Source organism: Eupeodes corollae, chromosome 2, assembly GCF_945859685.1.
Source record: "Eupeodes corollae chromosome 2, idEupCoro1.1, whole genome shotgun sequence".
NCBI lineage: Eukaryota > Metazoa > Arthropoda > Insecta > Diptera > Syrphidae > Eupeodes > Eupeodes corollae.
In genome coordinates, this window is record NC_079148.1 from 74,218,854 (window position 1) to 74,244,518 (window position 25,665).

At 36.5% G+C, this 25,665-nt stretch overlaps 1 protein-coding gene across 3 annotated transcripts in view; it reads right to left on the reverse strand.

Moving 5' to 3' along the window:
- The window catches only part of LOC129944119 (chloride intracellular channel exc-4), an 85,025-nt gene extending 71,758 nt beyond the window's left edge, over window positions 1-13,267 (reverse strand). For 2 of the 3 annotated variants that reach the window (XM_056053314.1, XM_056053313.1), the window contains exon 1: window positions 12,934-13,255. In XM_056053314.1, the coding sequence (XP_055909289.1) occupies window positions 12,934-13,002 (69 nt within the window). In that variant the 5' untranslated portion in view covers window positions 13,003-13,255. Of the gene's footprint in view, window positions 1-12,933 lie in introns of all 3 variants that reach the window. The other variant, XM_056053312.1, reaches the window with a different exon arrangement.
- Window positions 13,268-25,665: the final 12,398 nt, after the last annotated feature.

Genomic DNA, 25,665 nt, shown 5'->3' on the forward strand with positions numbered 1-25,665 from the left:
TCTCTTTCAACGTCAAAAAGTGTTTATCGACAATTGTCTTACTTTAGGTGGACATAACTATTTCTGAAATGAGATTGATTTTCAAAGTCACAACTGAAATATTGGAATTTAGTTATAGACCAAACAGATCAGAATTAAGTCCTATTTTTTCGCTTTGCAATCTTGTTCATAAAATATCATGCACTTTGAACCGGTTTGTCCAATCTTACAGGAAATCCGAAGACTTTTTAAAAGAATGCATCAATAATTTGAATGGTGACCGGGATTTCCTTAAAGAGCATTTTTCTTACGCAAAATACGAATTGAAAAAAAAAGAATTGAATTGAAGTTGATTTAAAGTTGATTTTGTGATTTGAGGGTAAGAATCTGCTCCTGCATTATTGAAAATCACTAAACAGGTTTTCAAACAATCGTATGGTCATTCTTATGAATTGATGTAATAAAACTACCAGTTTTAAGTTAACATTGCTTATGTCTAACCATAAAGTTAATTTGTTTGCATAAATAAGTATATTCACTTAATATGGTAGTTTTCATACAGATGCTGCATGCGGTGCATAGACCTTAAATGGTCTTTACAAATGCGCAATGGATTTTTTTTCTGCTAACCAAAGTTTAAAACAAAACACAATCAAATGACAATGAACCAAAAACAGAAGATTCAATAGTTTGGAGGAATAAAAGTGAAAGTCATTAATTTGTCATAAAGCCTTTTTCACGTTTTACCTCATAACTACACATATTTTTGTGTGTGTGTGTGTTGTGTTTATTTGTTTTGAACTCTTGCCCGAAAGAGTTGTCAATCTGGTTATAAAAGTAAAGGCCAGATATCAATCTTCATTTCTTTCGTTGTTGAAAAGATGGTCTTAAAATTACCCTAGGTAACTTAAGAGCGAAATTGTGTTTTTGTCTTGCTATTCCTTTGGCATGTGTAACTGGTTCTATTGAAAGAGATAGTCAACGCAACGACAGGAAAGTGGATTGATTGACTACAATTAAATTTTCCTTCTACAACTAAATAGAGATTTCGATACAATCTTACCATCGAATCCAAGACCAAGACCGATGGCAATTTACGGAGTGCGTTTTAGCAATTTGTCCACACTTAAATGACACAGTGTTAGCAAAAACAAATGGGGAAGCATCAAATGGAGAAAAAAGAATCCGACGATGCTACGACCAACGAAGAGAAAGGTTTTCCTGTAATTGAGCTTATAAAGGCAAGTGGTTTTTCTTCCACACGCATTCATGAATTTTTGTAATGTCGGTCGACGAGCGACACACCACGGTGAGATAAAGATCTTGATCTATTTCTCGAAGGCTTGTTTTTTGATATTTTGTTTTATTTAAACTGCATGCTTTCAATATGTTAGCTATTTTATTAGGTAGCAAATAAAAATTGATAGTTTATTATTAACTTTCCATATGAAGTTAATGTAATCGATCAGATTTGTCGAATTGAACAATTTGACATTTTGCGACGTTTCAAAGTTCCTACAAGTGCAAGTTTTCGTCGTTTATAACTCAAAAAACAGTAAAAATATCGTCTTTATACACTCCGTTTTATAGATAATAACCCAGATAGATGCAGAAAGGATTTTCAAAAAAAATTGAGTGGGTGTTTTTTTTTTACCAATTTAAAAAAATGAACACTTTGGTTGATCTCAAATATCTCACGAACCAATAACGCTACTGGGGCACGTCAGACAGCATAAAAGATTTCGTTTACAATCAACTGCATTCCTTGAAATCAAAATTTGACCAAGGTAGCAAGATAATTTATCAAACGTTATTAATTTCCGTACCCGTGGCATGATGGTTAGTGCGTTGGACTGTCATGCCAAAGGTCTTGGGCTTTCTATGCCATCTAAAGTTTTTTTTCATGGATACTGAATGTTTCGAAGAATTGCAAATTCTCCAAGAGTAATTCTTGTCATGAAAAGTACTTACTTACTTAGGGTGGCCCTACAGTCCTGTGTGAGCTAGGACCTGATCCAACAAACTTCTCCATCCATAGCTCGGTCCCTAGCTAGATGTCTCCAGTTTCGTGCTTCAAGTTGGGTGAGGTCACTTTCCACTTGTGCGCGCCAAAGTCTTCCTCTACTGCGCTGTCCTGTGGGTGTGGATTCGAAGACTTTCCGGGACGGAGCATTGGTTTCCATGCGCTCTACTTGACCCAGCTATCTAAGTTGTTCGACTTTTACCCTTCTGGCTAAGTCTACGTCGCTGTACAGCCCGCACAGCTCGTCGTTCCATCTTCTCACCCAATCTCCTTCGATGCATAAGGGACCGTAGATCACACGAAGAACTTTTCTCTCGAAGCGACCCAAGGTGCTTTCATCAGCTTTTGTCATAGTCCATGCTTCTGCACCGTATAGCAGGACGGGGATGATAAGGGTCTTATATAGCAACACTTTGGTCCTTTTTTTTGACTTTACCACTCAATTGCTTTCTTAGTCCAAAGAAACAGCGGTTAGCAAGAGTTATTCTGCGTTTGATCTCAGCGCTGGTGTTGTTTTCTGCGTTTACAGCGGAGCCTAGGTAGACGAAGTCCTTGACTACCTCAAAGTTACGTCTGTCGATGTTGACGTTTTGACCAAGACGTCGGTGTTGTATGTCCTTTCTTGACGCAAACATGTACTTTGCCTTCATAAACCGTTAAACCCATTTTTGCCGCCTCTGCCTCAATACTCACAAAAGCCCCATTGGCATCACGCTGAGTTCATCCGATTATGTCAATGCCATCAGCATATGCTAGTAATTGGACGGACTTTTGAAAGAAAGTGCCAACTTATATCTAGCTGCTTTAAAGAGCTCGGCATTCAAGCCATCCGCTCCAGCGGCTTTATTAGACTTCAGCTTAGATATGGCAATATTTACTTCGTCTAAGGAGGGAGGACAGGATTGTTGGCTTTCGTCGTCTATGTTGAATGGAACATCATCCTGCCTGACAGCGGAATTTCGGTTCGTCGTCGCCGTTATACAGTCTGCAGAAGTGGTATTGTTTCCACTTTCGTTGTAGCCTTCGGTTCTAGGTTTATGTACCTGTGAATTTCGTTTTACCTTTTCATAAAACTTTCGAACTTCATTCCTGCTTTTAAACCTCTCAACATCTTCGACCGTCGTTCCTCTCCCCTCTTCCGCTCATAGAGCAGCTCTCGTCTTTTTATGCAGCGCCGCTTTGTGTTTCTGTTGTTTGGCTGCATTTGCCTGCCGACATTCCTCATCAAACCAGGGGTTCCTTGTTGGCGGCTGCTTGAAACCCAGCACATCAGAGACGGCTTCTCTGATTGCACCTTGGAAATGTTGTCTCTGGTTTTCGATACGTTCTGTTGGCGAAGTTAATGTAGTAGTCTACGAACAAACCCCCTGATTAATGTTTTTATTTTATGTCAAATTGTTTGGTTAAAACTTTGAAATCTAAATTTCCAGATATTTTCTTACCATTTCTTCTTAAAAATTGTCAATTTTATTAGTTTTAGTTAGTTTTTTTAGCTGAAGTTCATTTTAACTTTTAATTTTCACAAAATTTTCTTCTTTTTGTGTTTTTTTTTATTATTATTCAGACAGATCTTTTTTCAGTTGTACCAATTTTTAAATAAAAAATCTGGCTACTGCCGATGGGTTTTCCTGGGAATTTTTGAACTATACTATTTATAGAATGCCAAAAAAACTCAGGAAGTATTAATAACAAGACCAATAAACAAACGAATCTTTTAGTAGAATAGTTTGTATTATTCTCAAATTTTTGTACCAAATAACAATTTATTATTAATATGTTATTTTGTTTAAATTCAACACAGTTATCAATGAAAATGTGGTATCCACAGAAACATGTGTAAATATAAATTTATTCATACCTTCAATCTACAATGCATAAATGAATTTGATAAGTTAAACAAAATTTTAAATGCAAACGATTTGATTTGACCTTGAAAGAAGGCTGCAAAACGAAAATGAATACGTTTAATTACTTCGCAGATCTACTACAGTAACTTTCGAAGACAATGTGCATAAGAAAAAAGTCCAAGCTTACGTGAGCCATCAATTTCACGGTCAACTTTGTGGTGAATTTAAGGCTGCAATTTGAATTATTTTCCATATACAATTAAATTAAATCACCAACTGTTTGGTAGTTGATTACTTTTATCGTATTTATTTGATTATAATGGCTTTGAAATATGTGTTTTGAGAAATGTATCTATAATCAATAATATTCAAATGTTGAAAATATTGTTCAACCTAATTTGTCGTCTAGATATAACATTATTGGGGTGTAAAATAGAATGATTTGACACCCAAAACTTAATAGCACATTAATCAAAAACACTTACAAGAGCTAACCAACTAATCGTTTAATTTGTTGTTTTGAACCTAACAAAAAAGTGTTTAAAGATTAAATTCATTTCATGTTTTTGAGCCACCCTTTAGACATAATATTTATCAATCTATCAAATCCTAAAGTGTCAATTATTATTTCAACTGATTTAATCAACAACCGACCTAGATCGTGACCACGACAAAATTTGAATGTGTTAAGAAACAAAAATATTAAATCGATTTCATTTCACACTAACTAAAATTTACATTATACAAACATACTCGTAGGTATGTGAAAAGCAGTGTAGTTTTTACCTATTTACGAACTGTTTAACGCCAGCGAATATCTTTTTCTAGCGATAAGATAAAAATTAAAACAAACAAAAAAATATCCAATACAGATATTGAATATTTATAAAACAAAAAAAAAAAGAAATACATACTCAAAAACTTAAAGTTTGCAGAAAATAAGAACACTTGAAACATTTCGACTTAAAATGGGTATGAATGAATACGTTTCTTTTATGTTTACTTTATTTTTAAGTGGAAAACTATGATGGTCACACAATTTTGGAGGTTTAACTTAAGTCAACAAACCTATTAAAAGCAATTAATAAGTTATTCAATGTAATCGAATCTTCTAAACATTTTCAGAAAAAAATATGAATACAATATGTGAAATTTTAATTAATACTGAAAAATTCAGTCAGCTATTAAAAGCAATTTAAGCTTTAATGTCAAACACAAGAGTACCAAGTAAAATTTTTGTTTTAATTCTTTACCATATAGCGTAACATTATACATGGAGTCCAGCTGTTTTTGAAGAACAAAAGTTCTAATTTTCTTACTCATTTATCGCCAGACGACACTATTTTGAACATTGATAATGAATATGAGTATGGACTAGAGTTGCCACTTTACTTCAATTGAAGTAGATCCACTTCTTTAAAAAAAAATCAAATTTACTTCCAATTTCATTTATGGAACATGGTAGTAAACGACCTACTTATATCATTGGAATCAGAGGGTTTCAGGGTGATTGCCTATGCTGACGACGTCGCAATATCCGTATCTGGGAAGCACCTCCAAGTTCTCTCGAAACTCCTACGAAATGCCTTAAATAGGCTAACAAAATGGGCTAAGCAATGTGGCTTGGACGTCATTCCACATAAAACAGAATTAATACTCTTTTCGAGAAGATATAAAATTCCTCAGATTAGCCCACCCAAGATTAAAGGAATACCATTAAGCTTTTCCGACCAAGCTTAATATTTAGGCCTCATTTTAGAAAAAAAAACTAAATTGGAAGGCAAATATTTATGAAAGAGTAAAAAGGGCTACTGTAGCGCTTTTTCCTTGTAAAAAGGCCATAGGATCAAAATGGGGCTTCTCCCCAAAAAAAACCCACTGGCTATACACTTCGGTAATTAGACCGATACTCATTTATGGAACTGTCGTATGGTGGACCGCACTGGACAAGATGGTAAATCTAAAAAATAAGCTCATCAAAGTCCAGCGGTCAGCAGGTATGTGCAACGCAGGAGCACTTCGCTCAACACCAACCGCAGCACTGGAAGTGCTTTTAAACCTAACACCTCTTGACATCTTCTCCAAAACGGTGGCAGCCAACTCATGTGTGAGGCTTAGAGTCACCTCTCAATGGAACAGTAACTACTACTATTCCAGACAATTTCAGATCTATCCAAGATCGCTTAGACTATACCACCCCAAAAATGGTATTAGGTAAAAGCTTCCATGTGTCCATCCCTTCAAGATCCTCCTGGGAAGAAGACAGGCCCCTGGAAGACGATGCGGTCTACTTCTACACAGACGGTTCAAAGACCGATCACGGAGTTGGAAGTGGTATATATTCGGAACAACTAAATCTCGGTCTATCATATAGACTTCCCAATCAGGCAGAAGTAATGGCGATTAAAGAAGCACTATCCTGGCTCAAAGAAAACGTTATATCTTGCAAGGATATACGAATCTTCTCGGACAGCCAAGCCGCTCTTAAATCTCTCGCGTCTGTCTCCACAAACTCTCAAATAGTCCGATTGTCAATCATCTCTGAATGAGATGACGGAACAGTTTAATATTCACCTCATTTGGGTGCCGGACCACAGAGACATTCCGGGAAATTGCAAAGCCGATGAGCTCGCCAAAAACGGAACACTTCTGCCTCATGTTAGACAAAAACATAACATAGGAACAACACTTGCTACATGCAAATATCTTCTCAAGCAATATGCTCTAGAATCAACAAATGCTAGATGGTCACAGAGTACCACCTGCCTAGCAACCAAGCAAATATGGCCAAGCATAGACTTAAAACGGCCAAAAGGCTTGATATCCCTGAGCAGACAAAGTATAAGCTCTACAATTGGAGTAATAACGGGACACTGCCTCATAGGAAGACATGCTCTGAGGCTACACAAATGACTTCTGTAGAAGCTGCATGGACGAAGAGGAAGAGGAAACAGTCCAACACCTTCTATGTACATGTCCAGCACTCTCCATTAGAAGGAATAACTTTCTCGGTAATCCCTTCTTCGATAACACCAGTGAACTGGCAACGATTGACACAAAATGTCTCTCTAACTTTATTAAAAGTACAAAATGGTTTGTTTAAGTTCAATACTCTCCCATGAGTAACCTCATTAGTGGTATCACAATGGACCCTTGAGGTCTACGTGCGTCAATGACTTCTGGACAGCCACTCCAACCTAACCTACTTCCAATTTCGCACAATCACCAAAATATTGAAATCTATTTAATTTTTAAGGTCTGTGTTTTTACCTACTTCAATTCTAATAAAAATAGACTCAATCTACTTCTTTTTTCTTTTTACACTCAATATGTTGTCTCAAAATTTTCATAAAAAATACAAAAGAATTAAAAATCGCTTAAGTCTTTGCATTTGTAGTTAGATTTTTTTGTATCTTGCTCCATACAGTAACTATTTGGCATGTTTTGCATTCGTTAAAGAAATTAACACTCGAGATTTCAATCAAACGTGACATTACAATGGTAAAGAAGTCTGGTCCCCGATTTGTTTAAAACTAAAAATAACAGCAGTCCCAGTACAAATTTGTACTTGGGAAAATTCGAATTATCAATTTTTGACCGTACAAATTTGTAAACCGATAGATTTTTTTTAAATGTTCGCAAAACATTTTGTTCTAAGAAAATATCAAGAACATAACTAATTTTTATTTTTGCAAAAGCTCTAACACTGTCTCAATAATATTTGATGACCAAAAATGTAATGGTTTTTGTTTAGATTTTTTAAAAAACATTGATTCTTTTTCGAAATACGATATCTTAAAAATGGGTCATCATTGTTTTACAAAATTGAAATGCAAGACGTCTAATAACAAGTTATAAAAAACTGTATACCAAAAATATTTTAAAACTAAAATTTATACAAATTCTTTTGAAGGTATATAAAATATTTGGGAGTTATACTCGACTCTAAACTAAACTGGAAACTAAATATTGAAGTACGGGTTAAGAAGGCCTGTGTTGCCTTCTACGCCTGCAAAAAGTGGGGACTTCAGTCGAAGATGATTTTATGGACGTACACAGCCGCAGTACGCCCAATCTTAACATATGGTTCGATTGTGTGGTGGCCTGCTCTTAGCAAAGCCTGTAATATTAATAAGCTAAAGAAGGTTCAGCTTGCGTGGGCACCACAGGGGCCATGCGTACTTGCCCAACCGCCGTAAACGTTATTTTAGATCTTCTACCAATCGACCTTTTTATTAAATACATAGTTTCCTGCAGCGCTATTAGGCTGAAGGAATCAAATAGCTGGTTGTCAAAACCTTATGGTCACAGCCACACTACAAAATTGATTCCCTCAGATTATCTCGGTAGACACCGACTACTGCACTCCTACTTTGAACCTTAGTAAGGGTTTTAAGGTTATTTTCCCATCGAGAGAAGATTGGGAGGATGACATCGTGTCGATAGGTTTCGACACAACCATTTTTACTGACGGCTCAAAGATCGAGTGCGGAGTTGGTTCTGGGATCTTTTCTGAGTCCCTTAATGTACACAAATCCTTTAGGCTTCCTGACTTTGCTAGCGTTTTTCAGGCTGAACTCCTGGCAATAAGGGAGGCATGTAAGATACTTAAACAAAGCCCAAACCAAAACCGAAATGCGGCAGACAGACAGTCAGGCAGCTGTCAAAGCCATTAGCTCGGCCATATCCTCATCTAAATTGGTCCAGCAATGTCGCGATGAGCTTGCGAGCCTGAATATTAACCTCGGTGTCACCCTGATCTGGGTTCCGGGCCATAGTGGTATCGTGGGAAATGAACGGGCTGACGAGCTAGCCAGGCAAGGATCGACCCTTCATAGCTCACTTGCGGAAATGGTTAACATTCCTCTTGGTGCTATGAAGGGTAAAATCTTTTCTATCTACCAAACTGAATCAAACCGATGTTGGAGCAATTTACCCAACTGCATTATATCTAAGAAGATATGGCTCACCTATAACAAAACCCGTACAAACGATCTTCTATGCAGGCCAAGGCAAGACATAGCCAGGATTGTTGCGGTTTGTACCGGACATTGGCCTATAGGAGTTCATGCAGAGAAGTTGGCTATCTCTTACAACACCTTTTGCCGTAGCTGTAGTGACCAAAGAGAAAGTGAAACGATAATCCATTTCCTCTGCAAATGTCCTGCTTTGGCAAACACTAGAATGAAATACTTTGGAAAAGCATTCTTTCAAGAACTTGATGAGCTATCTGAGACAAAGGTTAGAGACCTAATCTTTTTTCTCAATGCGACAATGCCTCCCACAGATGTTCAATCGCATTGAGGTCTGGGCTCTGTGCAGGTGGGTCAATTAGTTTGGGGCAATTATGGATCAACCAAATCTTTGCGACACCGGATGTGTGCTTCGTCCTGATAGAATGCAATTTTATTTGCGATTCCCAATTTTTCCGCACTCTGTGCTTTATTGTGGCTTTGGTGTTTTGTTGCTGGAACTCAGTATTTGGCTTACGCCACACATACATCTTTCCATCCGACCCATGCAAACTAAATTTGCTCTCATCAGTGAACAAGACCGTGAATCATCGAAAACTGCAAATTAAAATATATTTTTTTTTAAAATATGATCACATTACCGTATTCCAAAAATATTCTTTCACATAGTTTAACTTTTTATTTTTGTTTTTTAGGCTAATAAATGTTTTTTTTCTGGCAACTCTTCCATAGTATTCGTATCTATGGAGCGTTGCGGATAGTGTTGAGGCAAACATCCTTTTCAACATGATTTTTGAGAGAAATTTAAAGATCTTTTACTGTATTGAATGGATTTTTTTAATTTCTTTTAATACTGACCGCTCTTCTGCCTTGACCTTCTCGGCTTTTGTTAGCCAATCTAAATTTATCTCTATACCTTTTGATGATATCTTGGACTGTAGATTTGCCTCGTCCAACCAACTTGGCAATTTCTCTTACCGTTTTTCCTTCAAAATTTAATTTTATAATTAATTGCCTTAGTTAGACACTTGTTTGTTTTCCATTTGGAGCCATTTTTGCACCTTGGTTGAAGATTGATTGAAAGATTGATTAGGACAAAGAAAAGCTGCTTGGAGTGAAAATTTTAAAGTAATTTTATTTGTCATTTACTCTCTTTGCTTTGTCCGATTATTTGTTGAACTTTAAAAACTGTTTATATTTAGTTTTTCTCTTTGAAATAACCGTTAACATTTGAAAATGTTTAGTTTTTTTCTTGTTTTTTGGATAAGTAAGTGTACTACTTTAAATAATATGTAATGCAATTTAAAAATATGTAGAATAATACAAAAAAGTTCATTTCTGACTTTTGGCATCTACTTCCATTTTTCTCAAAACTACTTCTACTTTTTTTGAGAAGTGGTAACGCTGGTATGGACTATGACCCGATAAACAATTACGATTCATTATTTGACTTACTACATGACTGTACTTCAAATTTAACAATCCTAATCATTTTTCCTTAATCACTTAGAACCAATGAAATAATTCGAACAGTCAAAAGCTTTATGCATATTTTTTAAGTTTAAAATGTATCGTTTTTTTGAGACGTGTATTACTGTATTCTTAGCACCAACCAAAAATCCTTTGAAATACTTATTTAAAAATGTATTAAATACGAACAAAATAAAACATTTAAGTGAATCTTTAGTTTCAATGGAATAGACAAGCAGAATTGGGATTTATCTCTTTTGATTCTATTTCATTACTGTGCTATTTTTTTAGTTATTAAAAAATCGTTCCGCACAAATAATGTTATGGACTTCACAAAAAAAAATATTTTACAATTGGTATGCCTTTCTAAGAACTCAACAATTGCTACCCCCACATTTGAGGGTCTAATAAATCAAAGTTATGACTTAATCAGAGTTGTAAAGAAATCGATCAGGAGGGGTAAAAAACTTCTTGCATCGGCGGAGAAAACCTAATGTTCTTTCCCTCCAAAGTTTCAATAGTTACAGCAAATTTTAATATTGAAGGTTTATACATTACGACAACCGTCTGGCAAATTTATTGTTTATAATATCATAAAGTCCTCTTTTGCAATTTCAAAACTGTAATTGTTTTAATTATTTAATTTTCATTTTGTAACAAAACTAAGCTGCACCGAAACTTTTTTACTTCAATTTGCTTAGTTATCAATGGAACTTAATAGCAGACGATACCTACTTAGCTATCAAGCAAACGCTATCGTTTTGACGATATCACTTTTACGATTACGTGAAGTGAGACTATCGTCGAAACGCAATCGTCCAACAATTATCGTTTTACGAAATGAGCCCCCTGATCTGTTTATATTGAATGATGAACTGGTTAAAGTTCTATCTTTTTCAACTTGTAGCAATGCAGCTCGAAAAAAGATGTGATTAGGTAACTAAACATCCTTAAATTTTGTTCGAATTTCAAAATCAAGTTTGAATTTTCAACATTTCACACCAATTTGAATTGAAAATAACGTTTTTTTTCTTCAATACATCGATTTGTTTTTAGATAAGAAACAAAATTATAACCCATTAATGTAACTTATCAACTTTTTTTCCACCCTGTAACGAAAAGCATCAAAAAGCTAACGTTTAATAACGGTCCAGAAAAGAGACTGAAATCCCGATATCATCTAAAAGTAGACTTTGCAACATATTCATCCCATAAACTTAAATCCACCTTATCCAACTTAAAATAAACCATTTGTCATATATATAGATAAAGTACAAATAAAGTCTGAATCCAGTCAAAGCACAAAACTTTCTAGCCTACTCAGAAAGCATAGATCAACAAAAAATTCTACTTTTTCTACGCCAATATGTACTTGTACAAGGCACATCTCTTAGCAGTTCAGTTTCTTTGCCATGCTTTACGAAGATAGGAGATTTGAATAATAACACACAAAACTGTGTGTGTGGATTTTATTTGAAAAACAACAACAACAAAATAACCCAATCCTACGTTGGAAGCGAAAAAAAAAGGCCAGAAACCAGTAGAACAACCAGACAACCACTAGCAATCAGCATCACCCAAATGTGTTATGTTGTTGCTTCTGCCTCCCTCGGTATCTCTATCACCAAAGTCCAAGATATAACTGCACGTCCACACTCATAGCCATACACACACTTGGTTCGATGACGCATCAGATTCAGAATTTCAGAAGCAGTAGCGCAACCTGAACAACCGCGAAAACTTGTTTCTTTTGCTGGACGCTGGAGCGCTGGATGAGAAAACTTCAAGATTTTCGTTCAAAAATATCAATTTTTTCATAGGTTAAAAAATAGGAATAGATCTTGAGCAAAAGAGCAAACAAGAAAAAATAGGAACGTTGACTGGCAGCCCCTCAAAATAACCCCCTTTGTTGTTTCTCTAACCAAACCAAAGGGCAATCATTGTGTTACTGAAATGTGCAACATCAAAAGAGAAAAGCAATATAGAACGTGACGTGCCGATGACGAAGACGATGACGCAGAGCAGAGCAGAAGTGGCACTTCAATGGGTACTAGGTACAATATTCGCCCCAAAGTAAATTGGAGAACTCAATAATTTTCTGCATAATGAATTTCTGGCTGCACTTATGGCACCAACATGGAAAAGCAAAATAATTTTTCTTCACAAATTTGCCGACTCTGCTGCAAATGCAATGCCAAAAACTACACGAGAGCAGAAAAGTGACGAGGCGGGAGGGACACGACCCTAGCGCTAGCGGCAGGCGTCTAAATTGCGTAATTAATTCTAAGCACTGTTGCACATTGCATGTTGGAAACAACTTATCACAGAGAACAATAGAAAAATTAAGGAAAAAATAGACACAAAATAACCAACGAAATATTCAGTTTCTTCTCAGTTGTCTGTTCCAACTCGTTACAATCACAAGTCACAAAAATGAAGAAAATTGTAGACGTTCGTTATGGTTTCGCTTCAAAATCGTATTATTCCTTATTCCAATTACAAAATCCATTCAATTCAAGGTCGCCAAATAAATTAGAAACGGAAAAGAAAACGAATTTAAGTTGCACATTTTATTTATAAGTTTTTAATTAATTACGGATTTTATTTCATAAATTATTTATGCTCTATAGAAGATACCCACCTTTATAATCAATTCAATTTCTGGGACATCGCCGTTAGAAGCTCCATTTTCTTGGTTATCTTCAGACATGATTGAGGGAGTGTTTTTTCCTTTTGTTTTTAAGTTTGTTTATTGAGTTAATTATCCACAGTTGTGTTCTTCACTTAATTGCGGATGAGTTTCGGCAGACACGGAAGAAGATTTTCGGGAAATAGAAAAATTATTCACTTTCGATCGAAAACCCGTAGTAGTACAAGTACAACGACGACAACGGTGACTGGAAATATGTTTAACACTTGCAAAAGACAACCGGACAAAACGACAGCTCAAAGTACACTGAGGAAAGAAAGTTGCTTGCTACTCTATTGTGAATTGGTGTATTTATTATTGTGAATTAAGAAAATTGGTAGGGTTACAATAAGAGAAGTTGTTTCTTCTGGTACAATTCTGCTTAAGGGTGGTGCTACACGCTGAAGTTAGTTCCAAACTAAATAATTATTAAATTATAAATAAAATCGAAATAGTGAAGGGCTGAATCATTTTTTTCCTTAGATTACATAGGCCTCATGATGTTTCTAATAAAACAAAATACCTACAATCGCCAAAGAATGAGATTAAGGGGCCGGTAAAATCCATCAGTAAAATGTTTTTTTTTAATTTTTTGAAAATTTTACAGATTTATTTCTAACAAAAGATTGATGTATATAATAAGATGAATCATATATTCAAGTATTTAACAAAAAAAAACAAAAATTCATTTAAAGTTTTAAGTAAGTAAGTATTTATTTATTGATTCGTTGTTTTGATATATTTGTTAACAATTGAATGAATTTAAAGCAATGGCATTGCCGTCAGCTCGGTTAGCAATTTGATATAAATGTACATAAAAAGATCTTTTCATTACAAAATAATAAATAAGTATAACTATTCAAATTCAGATATTAGCAACATCCTATACTTGGAAATATCTTTCAAGAATGATGCGAAAGGTTTCCAGTTCGTTTCGTTCAAAAGTTTTATTGTTTCTTCCATTGTTTATGTTCGTAGTCCGGAACATATACTGATAAAATGGAAGCAGTCTTCTTTAGATTTAAGATTACATAAGGAACAAAATTGGTTGAAATTTCCTTTGTAGGTTCCTCTGTTAAGTCCTAAGAGTTCGCATCTTGCTTTAAAAATTAAGGAGATTTCGTTGAAGCTCTGTGAGTCTTTGAAGCAATTTCCTTGATTTAAGCTCATATGGAGTTGGGAGTACAACACCCTACTGAGGGACTCGCGAGCAGTAGCTTTAAAACAATCCTGAACAGAGTTTTCGTGCTTTCCAATTATGCGATAGAGCTGCTCCTTAAAATCAACCAAGTTTCTTTCTTCCATCAAAACTTCTTCATCAAAACTGATTGCCATATTTTTCCATTTCCTCATCCACCAATCCTCATATCTTATTTCGTAACGCAGCATTTTTTTGGATAGGCGCTCATCTGGTTGATTAAAAATTTTTACGATATAATCCGCCTGAGTCTTTAATGTACTAGTAAACAGTTTAGGAAGACCTGTTTCCATGTATAAAGCATAGCTTGGAGTTTTCAGAGGCAGCTTAAAAAGTTTTTTAAAAAAATTTCGGTGTAATTTTCCAATTGCTTCGTATTCTTCCATATCCCATACTTGAGTAGCATAGCAAAGTGTAGTCTTCACAATACCGTCAAAATTTTTGTATTTAGCAGAGAGTGGGACTCGTTTGTTTGAGAAAACATTTTTCCATGATATATTTAGCATACTTTGGCAACTATTGGTTTTCTCAACTAAATGTTCGTCAAAGTGTATCTTCGTATTAAGTTTCACTCCTAAGTATTTATATTCGTTAACCACTTCCAGGAGGTTACCATTGAAGTACCAATTATAACGAATCTGACTCCTAGAAGATCTGGAAAATACCATGATCTTGGATTTATCAATGTTTATAAGAAGATCCCATTTGCAGCAATATTTCTGATAGACGATTTATCATCAGTTGTAAAACATCGGGTGACTCTGAAAGTAAAACCAAATCGTCGGCATACAACAGTACATTTATTGACATTCCAGTCATTGATGAAAAGTGAAAACAAAAGGACACTGAGGAGACATCCTTGTTTGACACCATTGTCTGTTGGAAACATTTTGAATAAACTGACCCATCCAAGACAGATTCTTGAGAATCAAAATACATTTCTTTAATAACATGGATTAGTTGAAATACCTATTTGCGAGAGCTTATAGAAGAGAGCATTATGATTCACCAAGTCAAAAGCTGATTTAAAATCTAGAAAGAATGCGTAGACCTTCTTGTTCCTGGCTTGGAAAGCTTTGACAATCGAAGTTATTGAGAAAATGTGGTCGGTGGTTGAATAGTTTTTCCTAAAACCAGCTTGAAATTTGGAAAGGATATTGTTGACGTCGACCCATGATTACAATCTGCCATTTAAAGTATTATTTAATTTATAAATCCATTTCCATTTTTTTTAATGTTGAAATTTCATTTAACTGAACAGCCTGCCAAAAGCCAAAAAGATTCCGTTTTGTTATACTGTTGGGGTTCCAATCACATTATAAACATTCTACCTGAGCGTCGAACTTTCGAGTTGTAGAAGCTGAGTAAGGTCAATGATTCTCGGGAATTATTTCTCCAGAAGAGCCCTGAAAATAAAGGTCGCTCGCCCCTTCCCTTCCCAATCCTTACCACCTCCTACGTCGGCTTTGTGCTACTATGCTGGCTGATGGCTCCTTATTCCCTGACCTGGGACGCTTATGGCTTAGTTGCTGTTCGTCTCTCCTTTTTCCAATACATATCCCTCCCTTCAACTTCCCAATTGGGCTGGATCTAAGGTGTTATACGACCCGTGCCGATGATCAGCCAAGCTGAGGGCCCAATTTCTAAAAATAGCTCAGTCGTTAACGGAGTATCCGGATACCAGGCGACCTCCGGATTAGCTAGCCTTATTTGTGTAAGCGAATCTCTGCACAGATGGACCCTGACTTTTACTTCGCCTACTCGTGGGAATCCAAATGTACAAACAAAAACAAAAACTAAACCCGAAGCAAAAATATCAAACCGGTACCGGTACTCCAGCTACACCGGGCCGAACTGCCGGCGGCAACGTTGGCTGTCGTTGCACCTGTGCCAAACATCGGAGAAGGGATTGTGCCAAGTCACTGCCTTTCTTCGTGTGCGGTACCCTCTTGTTCAAATGACATTAGTACAATGATCAGGATCAGCAACCCGAACCTCCCTTGTCACGACTGGAAGATCGCGAAACTGGAGGAGCCAAAGGGTCTTTATCGAAGTGCGATTATCGTAATCAATAAAGACTCTGTGGCTTCTCTGGCGCGAGATAAGATAAGATATGGTTTCGAGTCAATCACGCTCCGAGTATATAAAAAAGATGAGGCAGACGCTTCATGCGAGCCTCCACAACCTTCTTCGAAGGCTGTGTCGCCAGACGTAGGGGGTGCCATTGCTGCTATCACCTTCTCATCCTTGGATGTTGTTGATGATCTACCTGGGCCCTCTTCTGTCGCAGTACAGTCTTCTTCCGAAGCTGTGCAGCAAGGCGTAGGTGTTCCCAGTGCTATCATCATCCTCCCATCATTGGATGTGGATAAGTATGTGGCGGGGCCCTTTTCTGTCGCAGCACAGTCTTCTCCTGAAAACGTCAAAAGTTTATCCCTAATGGAGACCGATGACTCGATCGACAAAGCTCTTCCCAGTGAGGAAGAAGATGAAATATTAGGTTCCTCTTCGTCTGATCTGGATGAGTTGGATTTAACAGTGGTGGAGGTTGTTCTGCCTATATGTAGCCAAAATGCTGCAAATACTACAGATTAACCTCCAACACTCTAAAACGGCTTCGGCCTCCCTTTTTCTCCGCCTCACAAAAATTGGAGAAGATGTCGTTCTCATCCAAGAACCTTGGATTGTGAAATCCCTGGTTCGAGGATTGAGAACTCCTGACGTGCTATATGTAACAGGAAAAGGTAACCCAAGGTCCTGCATACTAGTAAAACGTAATCTAAATGTATTTTTACTCCCTAATTTCAGACGTCCCCACAGTCAGTATGGTAATAGACAACTATACCTACTGGCTGGTATCAGCATATTTGGGCCACGTTCACCAGGGTCCACTGCCTGGTACCATTCTTGAGAAGACGGTCGCTGAATCAACAAGACAGAAAACAAACCTAATTATCGGTTGTGATGCCAATGCGCACCATACTACATGGGGTAGTACCGATATAAATAACAGAGGTGAGTCTCTTTTTGATTATATTCCAACAAGTAATCTGGTAGTAAGTAATGTAGGTAGTGAACCAACCTTTGTCACAAAAAATCGACAAGAAGTTTTAGATTTGACTCTTGTCTCGTTAATAATAAAATATTGAATTGGAGAGTATCAAAGGAGAACTCGTTCTCCGATCATAGATACATCCAATTCTCACTTATTGAAGGAACCCCAAAACCGATCCAATTCCGGAATTATAGGAAAACAGATTGGCCAAAATATAGGGCGACTCTGAAAAATCTAATTAAACTAGAAGCCCTTGTGCGCTCTTGAACTCGATCAAAAGGTCGATGAGCTTACAGCAGCCCTCAATAAAGCCATAGAAACTGCAGTGCGGGGAAAGAAGAAACCATATTGGTGGGCTGCTGAACTAGATATACTCAGGAAAGGTTGTAGAAGGCTTTCCAATCGAACAAAAAAGACTAGACATCCCCAAGATTGGGACTCCTATAAAGAAAGTATAAACTAGAATTGAGAATAGCCAAACGATCCTCATGGAGATCCTTCTGTAATTCCATAGAAGAATCCTCGGAGGCATCAAGGATAAGGAAGATTCTCTCGACAAATCCAACCATGCCTAGTTGTCTTATAAACTTAGATGGTACATGGACTAACTCTTGCGAAGAAACGCTAAACCTGCTATTTGACACCCACTTCCCGGATAGCTCCCAATCCGTTAATACAACAAACAGTCCTGGGTCGGGTATTAACTTAATTTTTCCTCAAGGTCTGGTTACAAAAGAAAAATTGACATGGGCTCTGAATAGTTTCAAACCTTACAAATCTCCAGGTCCAGATCAGATCGTACCAGCTGAGCTACAATATACCATTGATATAACTTCGCCCATCATTGAGATGATCTTCAAAAGTTGTATAAATTTGTGTCTATATACCTCAGCGAATGCGGGATGTAAAGGTAGTTTTCATTCCCAAGGCGGGCAAATGCTCGTATGTCAACCCTTAGGACCTAAGACCTATTAGCCTATCATCTTTCATTCTCAAAACTCTGGAACGATTGATCGATATCCATATACGTAACAACATTGAGAAAAGACTATCAATGTCTCAGCATGCTTACTGCAAAGGGAAATCGGTAGAAATAGCCTTGCACACTCTGGTAAGAACTATCGAATACTCCCTAGATAAAAAGGAATACACTATGGTGGCCTTCTTGGATATTGAGGGCGCTTTCAACAACGTTGACACATCCGCTATCACTTCTGCTATGACGACCTTAAACGTCGAATACTCAATCTGTGAGTTGATTAATCTAATGCTAAACAGCAGGATCATCAACTCCAGTTTGGGAGATTTTTGCACAAAAAGGTCTGTCAGTAGAGGCACTCCGAAAGGTTGTGTTCTGTCCCCTCTCCTGTGGAACATAGTGGTTAACCAACTACTAATATCCCTTGAGAGGGAAGGCTACAGAGTGGTTGCGTATGCCGACGATGTTGCTATCGCTGTCACAGGGGAACATCCTAATACACTGAGAGACCTCCTCCAAAATGCACTCAATATGCTCACTAGACGGGCTGATAACTGCGGACTTAGTATTAATCCTCAAAAAACAGACCTCGTCCTTTTCACACGGAAATACAAATTCAATAAAAGGTATACCACTAATTTTTACCAATAAAGCCAAATACCTTGGTCTGATATTGGACAAAAAATTAAGTTCGAAATCCAATATACAGGAAAGAGTTAAAAAAGCTACAGTAGCTCTTTTCCTTTGCAAGAAAGTTATAGGAAGCAAATGGGGTTTTCAACCTCGCATAACCTACTGGCTATACACATCGGTCATCCGACCAATACTTATGTACGGGATTGCAGTATGGTGGACTGCACTAGAGAAAGTCACATACTGCGACATATTCAGGAGAGTTCAGCGCCCTGCATGTCTCTGTATAATCAGGGCATTGAGAACCACACCCTCAGCAGCGTTAGACACTCTTCTCCATCTGACACCCCTTGACATCTTCAGTAGACAAGTGGTAACGACTACAGCGATAAGACTCGACGCCTCATCTCAATGGACAAACAACAATGTGGGGCACTCCATCATTTTGAACCTCTTTGGTTCTATACCAAAGTACATAGGCTACACTATTCCTAAAACCCTATTTGGAAAAAACTTTCAGGTATCCATTTCATCCAGAGATGAATGGAAAGACAAACAACTCCTGGATAACGAAAGTATTCATTTTTATACAGATGGATGCAAGACAAATAAGGGAGTTGGTAGTGGTGTGTACTAAGAAAAGCTTAATCGAATCATCTCATTCCGCCTCCCTAATCATTGTAGCGTCTTCCAAGCGGAAATTTTAGCGATCAAAGATGTTCTCTCCTGGCTTAGAGAAAACGTGATTTCAACTTCTGATATCCGCATCTTCTCTGACAGTCAGGCTGCTTTCAAATCCCTTGACGGTGTCTCAACCAAATCTTTAACGACCCTCGATTATCGATCGTCTCTTATGGAGATGGCGCAGCAGTTTAACATTCACCTCTGTTGGGTGCCGGGCCACAGAGACATCACAGGTAATTGTAGAGCCGATGACCTCGCTAAAAATGGAACCGTCATACCTATTTCACCTGAAAGGGAGAAGATAATTATACCGATAGCTACATGTAAACTTATGCTAAAAGAAACAGCTTTTGCGATAGGAAATTCTAGGTGGCACAACTTACCAACATGCGCAGCCACAAAACTCATATGGCGTTCACTGGACCTAAAGCGCTCTAAGGACTTGTTATCTCAAAGCAGACTTCATATTAGCTCCCTAATAGGTGTCCTTACGGGACACTGTCTTATACGCAGACACGCAATACGACTTGGTGTAGCCTCAAATGACTTCTGTAGGAGATGTATGGACGAAGAAGAAGAGGAAACAATCTCTCATCTCCTATGCACTTGCCCTGCTCTTTCACTCAGACGCAAACTTCATCTGGGGGACTACTCTTTTGATAATCCCAGTGAACTAGCTAAAAAGGATATCAAATCACTTCTTCGCTCAAAATGGTTCGACTAGTAAGAAAGTAATTCTCTAGATTCATGTGGAATCACAATGGGCCTTTCTCTTGGCCTAAGTGTGTGGATTTTTAATCCGCAGCCACGTTAGCCTAACCTAACCTAACCTTATCTTGATGGCTGGGTCATGTAGAGTCATCAGCTCTTTAGCCCGAAAGGTCTTCGAATCTAATCACGAGGGACGACGCAGGTGGGAGAGAACCTCAAACAACTTGGTGTGCGAAACTGGGGACTGGGGACATCTTTGCCTCAATATACTTACCATTAAACAAATGTAAACATAAACATTGAGCTGAACAAAAATCGAGAGCCGTTCATGTTAAATTCATTGTGTGTAGGGCCCTTATGGGTCTTCATTTGACCGATTCTAGCTATATGTATTCAAACTCAATAAAAACCGTTTTCAACATTATTTTTATATTTTTTTCAACATATGCAAAAATTTGATGTTATAACCTTAAGACTAGGGAAAACAGTGTTTCTGTTAAGAACAGTTTTAGCTTAAAGTGTTCTTTTCCCTACCTATACCGTACTAGTATCGGTTCTCTAAGGTATGGCAGGTGAAGTTTAACGAATTTTATTAAAAGCAAAACTATTTCATAAATTAACATAGCACCTTAAAAACCTGGCGTGATAGATTCATTTTGAAGTGGGACTCGAACTAAAGACATCACCTTAGAAAAAGTATATTTTGAATGTCATCTACATTACCTTGTTGAACTTATTAGGTAAGTAACTCTAAAGAGCGAGTGGCTGTAAGAAATTACTTACAAAAACCCATACAAAAATAAATCAAGTTTCAAAAACTTGGTACACATTTTAACCTACCACTAGGAATCTTAGCTAGGCACCAATTATACTTATTCTACTTACATTTTAATTTTTTATAATTGGACCTTTTTAAATCAATATGGCTTTACTCTTTTCTAAGCTTTGAAATTAATAAAGGTGAAAGAATGTTGTTTTGTTTTATTTGGAAAAATCAAACTTAATAAATACAAATCTTTCAAGTATTGAAAAGGCATTTTCGGTTTCCGAGCACTGAAAGTTGATTAGTTTCCTGGATGCAAGTGCCACTCATGGATAGTGGCAGGAGACAACATTTAGTTTTTGAAGCATTACATTCTAGGACAACTCCAACCCGTCAAATCTTCGGTCGATAAGTCGATGGTATTAATCAAAACAACAATGCACAGGTGCTGTTCTGGTTGATTTGGGAAAGGCCTTTGACACCGTATGGTTAGAGGGTCTTTACCTAAAACTGAGCAGACTTGGCATAAGCAAGCCATTGTAGCATATACTTTATGATATGCTTAACGGTAGATAGTTTGTTGTCAAAAGTGGCAATGTAACTTCTACCACAACATTTACAATTAAAAATGGTCTTCGACAGGGAGCGGTGAATTCGCCGATTCTCTTCAGCATTTACACCAGCGATCTGATAGGTAGTCTTACAAAGGCAATTGCGTACGCCGACGATCTAATTGCGTACAGAACGGCCCGAAAGGTTGAGGTTATTAGAATCCTCTTGCAGCGTGATTTCGACAAGATTCAGCGATATTGCGACGACTGGAAAATAAATGTCCAGAAGTCGGAGACAATTCTGTTTCGGACTCCGTTGGCTAGGGCCACGAGGGATACGTGCAAGAATTGGCGCAAGATGGTCATCGTTGATCTTCATGGGCAGCCATTAGCAAGCAAAAGTGTAGTGAAGTACCTCGGTATCTGGTTAGATCAGTATTTATATTTCGACAGACATATAAATGGTGCTCTGACCAGGGCCAGAGGAGCCTTTGCTCTGACGAAACGGCTGTTTTTTAGCAGTCGGCTTGACCCCAGAGTGAAGGTAATTTGCTACATGGCCCTCATACGGCCAATAATCGTTTATGGTTGTCCTGTGTGGTTCAACGTTGCCCCTTCCCAGATGGAGAAGTTTCGGGTGTTCGAGCGGCAGTGTTTAAGACGCTGTACCGGCTTATATCGAACAGCCGAATCTTCTTATGTGCATTACTATTCAAACGAGGTCCTATACAACGGGGCTCGAATCAACAGAATTGACAATTTCGTGATAAAACTCGTTCGAGGTCACATTGCAAGAGCTATGTCTTCGACCAACAATTTAATTTTCGGGGCGTTCTATCCGAACGACGAGTATTTAGAGAGTGCACGCTTGAGCGGCTTCATTCCACCAGAGGCATTCCTCTTTTTAGACAAATGCGGTCTGATACAGGATAGATTGGCAGTTCCGTTAATCTACCACGTCAGACGAAGAACCGTGGATAGGCGACTCCTGTACAATCGGCACTTCATGGCACAAGGCGGAGCAGAGCTCCTTCGGTTCAGTAGGGCGGTGTCCAGTTTTGGTGGCTTCAATCGGCACTTAATAGTGGGTAGTCGGGATGGGGTTTTAAGCCTTGGCCGGCTTACATACTTGTTTTATAGTTTTAGGGTTTAGTTTTAAGTAGAATAGGCATGGTGGCACACAAAAAAAAAAAACACAAAAAAAAATTAAAATTAAACAAAAAAAAAAAAAAACCATGGAATATAAAAAAATAAAAAAAAAAAAAAAAAAAAAATAAAAAAAAAATATATAAAAAAGACAATCTATACTTCTATACTATTATATAAAAGCGAAACCATTTAAAAGTTTGTAACGCATGATCTCAGAAAGTAGTCAACCGATTTATTTGAAATATATTTTATTATTTTCTTTATTGTTATGAGATTATTTATGGCTTTAATTTTTTTTCATTAATTATTTGTCAAACTTAAATATTATTAATTTTACATTTTTTGTCCATTTTTTTTCATTAGTTGACTTATACAACCACTCATATCTTAAAACCTATACAATAATCGACAAAGATTAGCATTGCTTCATAAAGTCAATATTGTTGCGCAAATTTTAAGCCTAAAATCACTTCTAAGTTAAACATACAACCTGAGAAATAAATAAAAACATATTATAAAATTATAAACTTTTTGAATTTATTTTATTTATGAAATTAGATTTCATCACAATCGCGAGGTCGCTGCTTTGTTTCATTTCATTATCATTCCAACATTTTTAATTTTCTTTTCTTCCTTCTCTCTTAAAATGTGTTCCATTCAATAGTTACGTTTTTTCTCTTACCTACCTACCTACATATTCAATTTTTCTGTATTGTCTTTGTATATATATTTGAATAGTACTATTATGAGGAAGGAACGCTCGACCTGACATATTCTTACGACTTCCTAAACAATTCGTTCCACATGTTTTGCATGTGGAATCTATTGAGGTGGGGGCAAAAATGAGTGAGAATTCCAATATAAAATAATAAATTTCCAGATTATTAAAAAAACAGAAGATAGAGAAGAATGTATACAAATTCAGTGAAAGTTCGAGGGAGTCAATAAAAATAAATTCTTGTTATAATTTATTTTTTATATTTTGTATAATTTGTTTTTTTGATTGTTTGATTGGCAATGAAATCATTTAAAAAAAAAACACACACAGAACAAAAAATAGAAGAAAAATTAGAATATAAACTTTTTGTGGTTGCCAATTAGAAAAATTAAGGTTTTCCCTATTTTTTTCGAATCATTTTCATATGAGACAAATATTTTTAAACCATGTTAATAATAGTGCGGACATTTTAAAATTAATATAGGAAGTTATTGTAATGGGTCCGATTTGTCAAATTGAAAATGTTGACATTTCTCGACGTTTGAAGGTCCCTAGAGTCGAAATAAAAGTTTTTAGAGAGTTGTCTGTGTACGTGTGTACGTTCGCGACGTTTTTTCGTCGTCCATAGCTCAAGAACCAGTAGAGATATGGACTTGAAATAAATTTTGTTATACAGATAATAATGTAGAAAGATGCAAAAAGGGCTCTCAAGAAAATTGCGTGGGTGGTTTTTCTGACAGTTATTTGAAAAAAGGGTAAATATTTTGGTAAATCCTAAATATCTCACGAACGATACCAAACAAGTATATTTTTTGGAAAAATTCCAATTAACGTTTTTTTATAATACGAACAAACTAAAACTGAACTCTCCTTTTTCCTAAGAACGCAAGAATTAAGAAGAAGATAGTGTAGTAATCTTTAGCTATTTGTCCGTTTTGAAACAACCAAAATGAGGGTAAGGAAAATAGTAGGTTCTTAAACTAATTTTGTTACCTTTTTGGTTAAATATATTTTTATTTAACTTCCTTAAATTTTTATCTACGCAACAACCTGCCAACCTAAACAAATACTATCGTACTTATTCATATACCTATTTTAACTCCAAAAGGATAAATATAGAAAAATATGTTTTACAATAGGTAAACATGCATAAATTCTCATTTTTTCCAATTTTAACACAGTTGTTTCGCACTGCAAAATATTAAAGAAAAAAGTCTGAAGCTACTATTAGAAGGTCAACGTAAACGGCAACGCGTTGACACTTTGACGTAAAATAGACGTCATTTGCAGATCTACAATAATTAAAAACCACACAATAATTACGTAATATGCTTACACTGTACCAATTTTAACATTCTTTCACACCCTAATATGAAAAAAAAAATAAAAATAACGTTGGCTTAAATAAATATTATTTTGTCTAATCGTGTGATAATCAACATCTTAAGCATTGACGCTGTGAACGTTGACGGTGCGTGCGTTGATACAGAATATTTGCATGGTTTTATGACGTCACAGAGCCAACGCGTTGGCCCTTTAAGTTGATTGTTTAATTCTAGCTTGAGCCATCATCATCAATTCCAATTACGAAACGACTTAAGTCCTAACAATGCAGCTTAATACACACCAACCTCCTTAATACTTAGCTTTCTACATACCTACATAACCCACCCACTCCTTAACATTACATTACAATAAAAAAAAAAAAACAAATTTAAAAAATACCTACATCGAATGTATTTGCTATGGAAAAATTCAAAATATGGCAACGTAGCATTGTATCAAAACTTAAATTTGAAAACGTTGCTTTTAAATTTTCAGATTTCACAAAATTAGAAAATCTAAAATCAAATCAATACAATTTTCGGCTAGCAAATCTAAAACACATACAACTAAATGTATTGTATATGCATATCTTCTATACATTGATAGGTATGAATAAAACAAATCTCAGGAAACGTTGGCAACGACTGATTTTTGTTTACATTTGAGTAATTTATTTCAATATTTTTATACTTCCAGTCGCTCTTAGATTCCACACCAAATTTCCGTACACACAGCGCCCTCATGGTCCGCCTTTCGTACCAAAATTTTGGGTTCCATGATAATACTATTCAGTTTATATACAAAGTGCATAGGCATTCCAACAATTTTTCCTGCAACCGGTCAAATCAATTTAAATAAAACTGTTTCGTGCATGCAATTTTACTCCTATAGATTTATGGTGAGGGATAATGAAACAA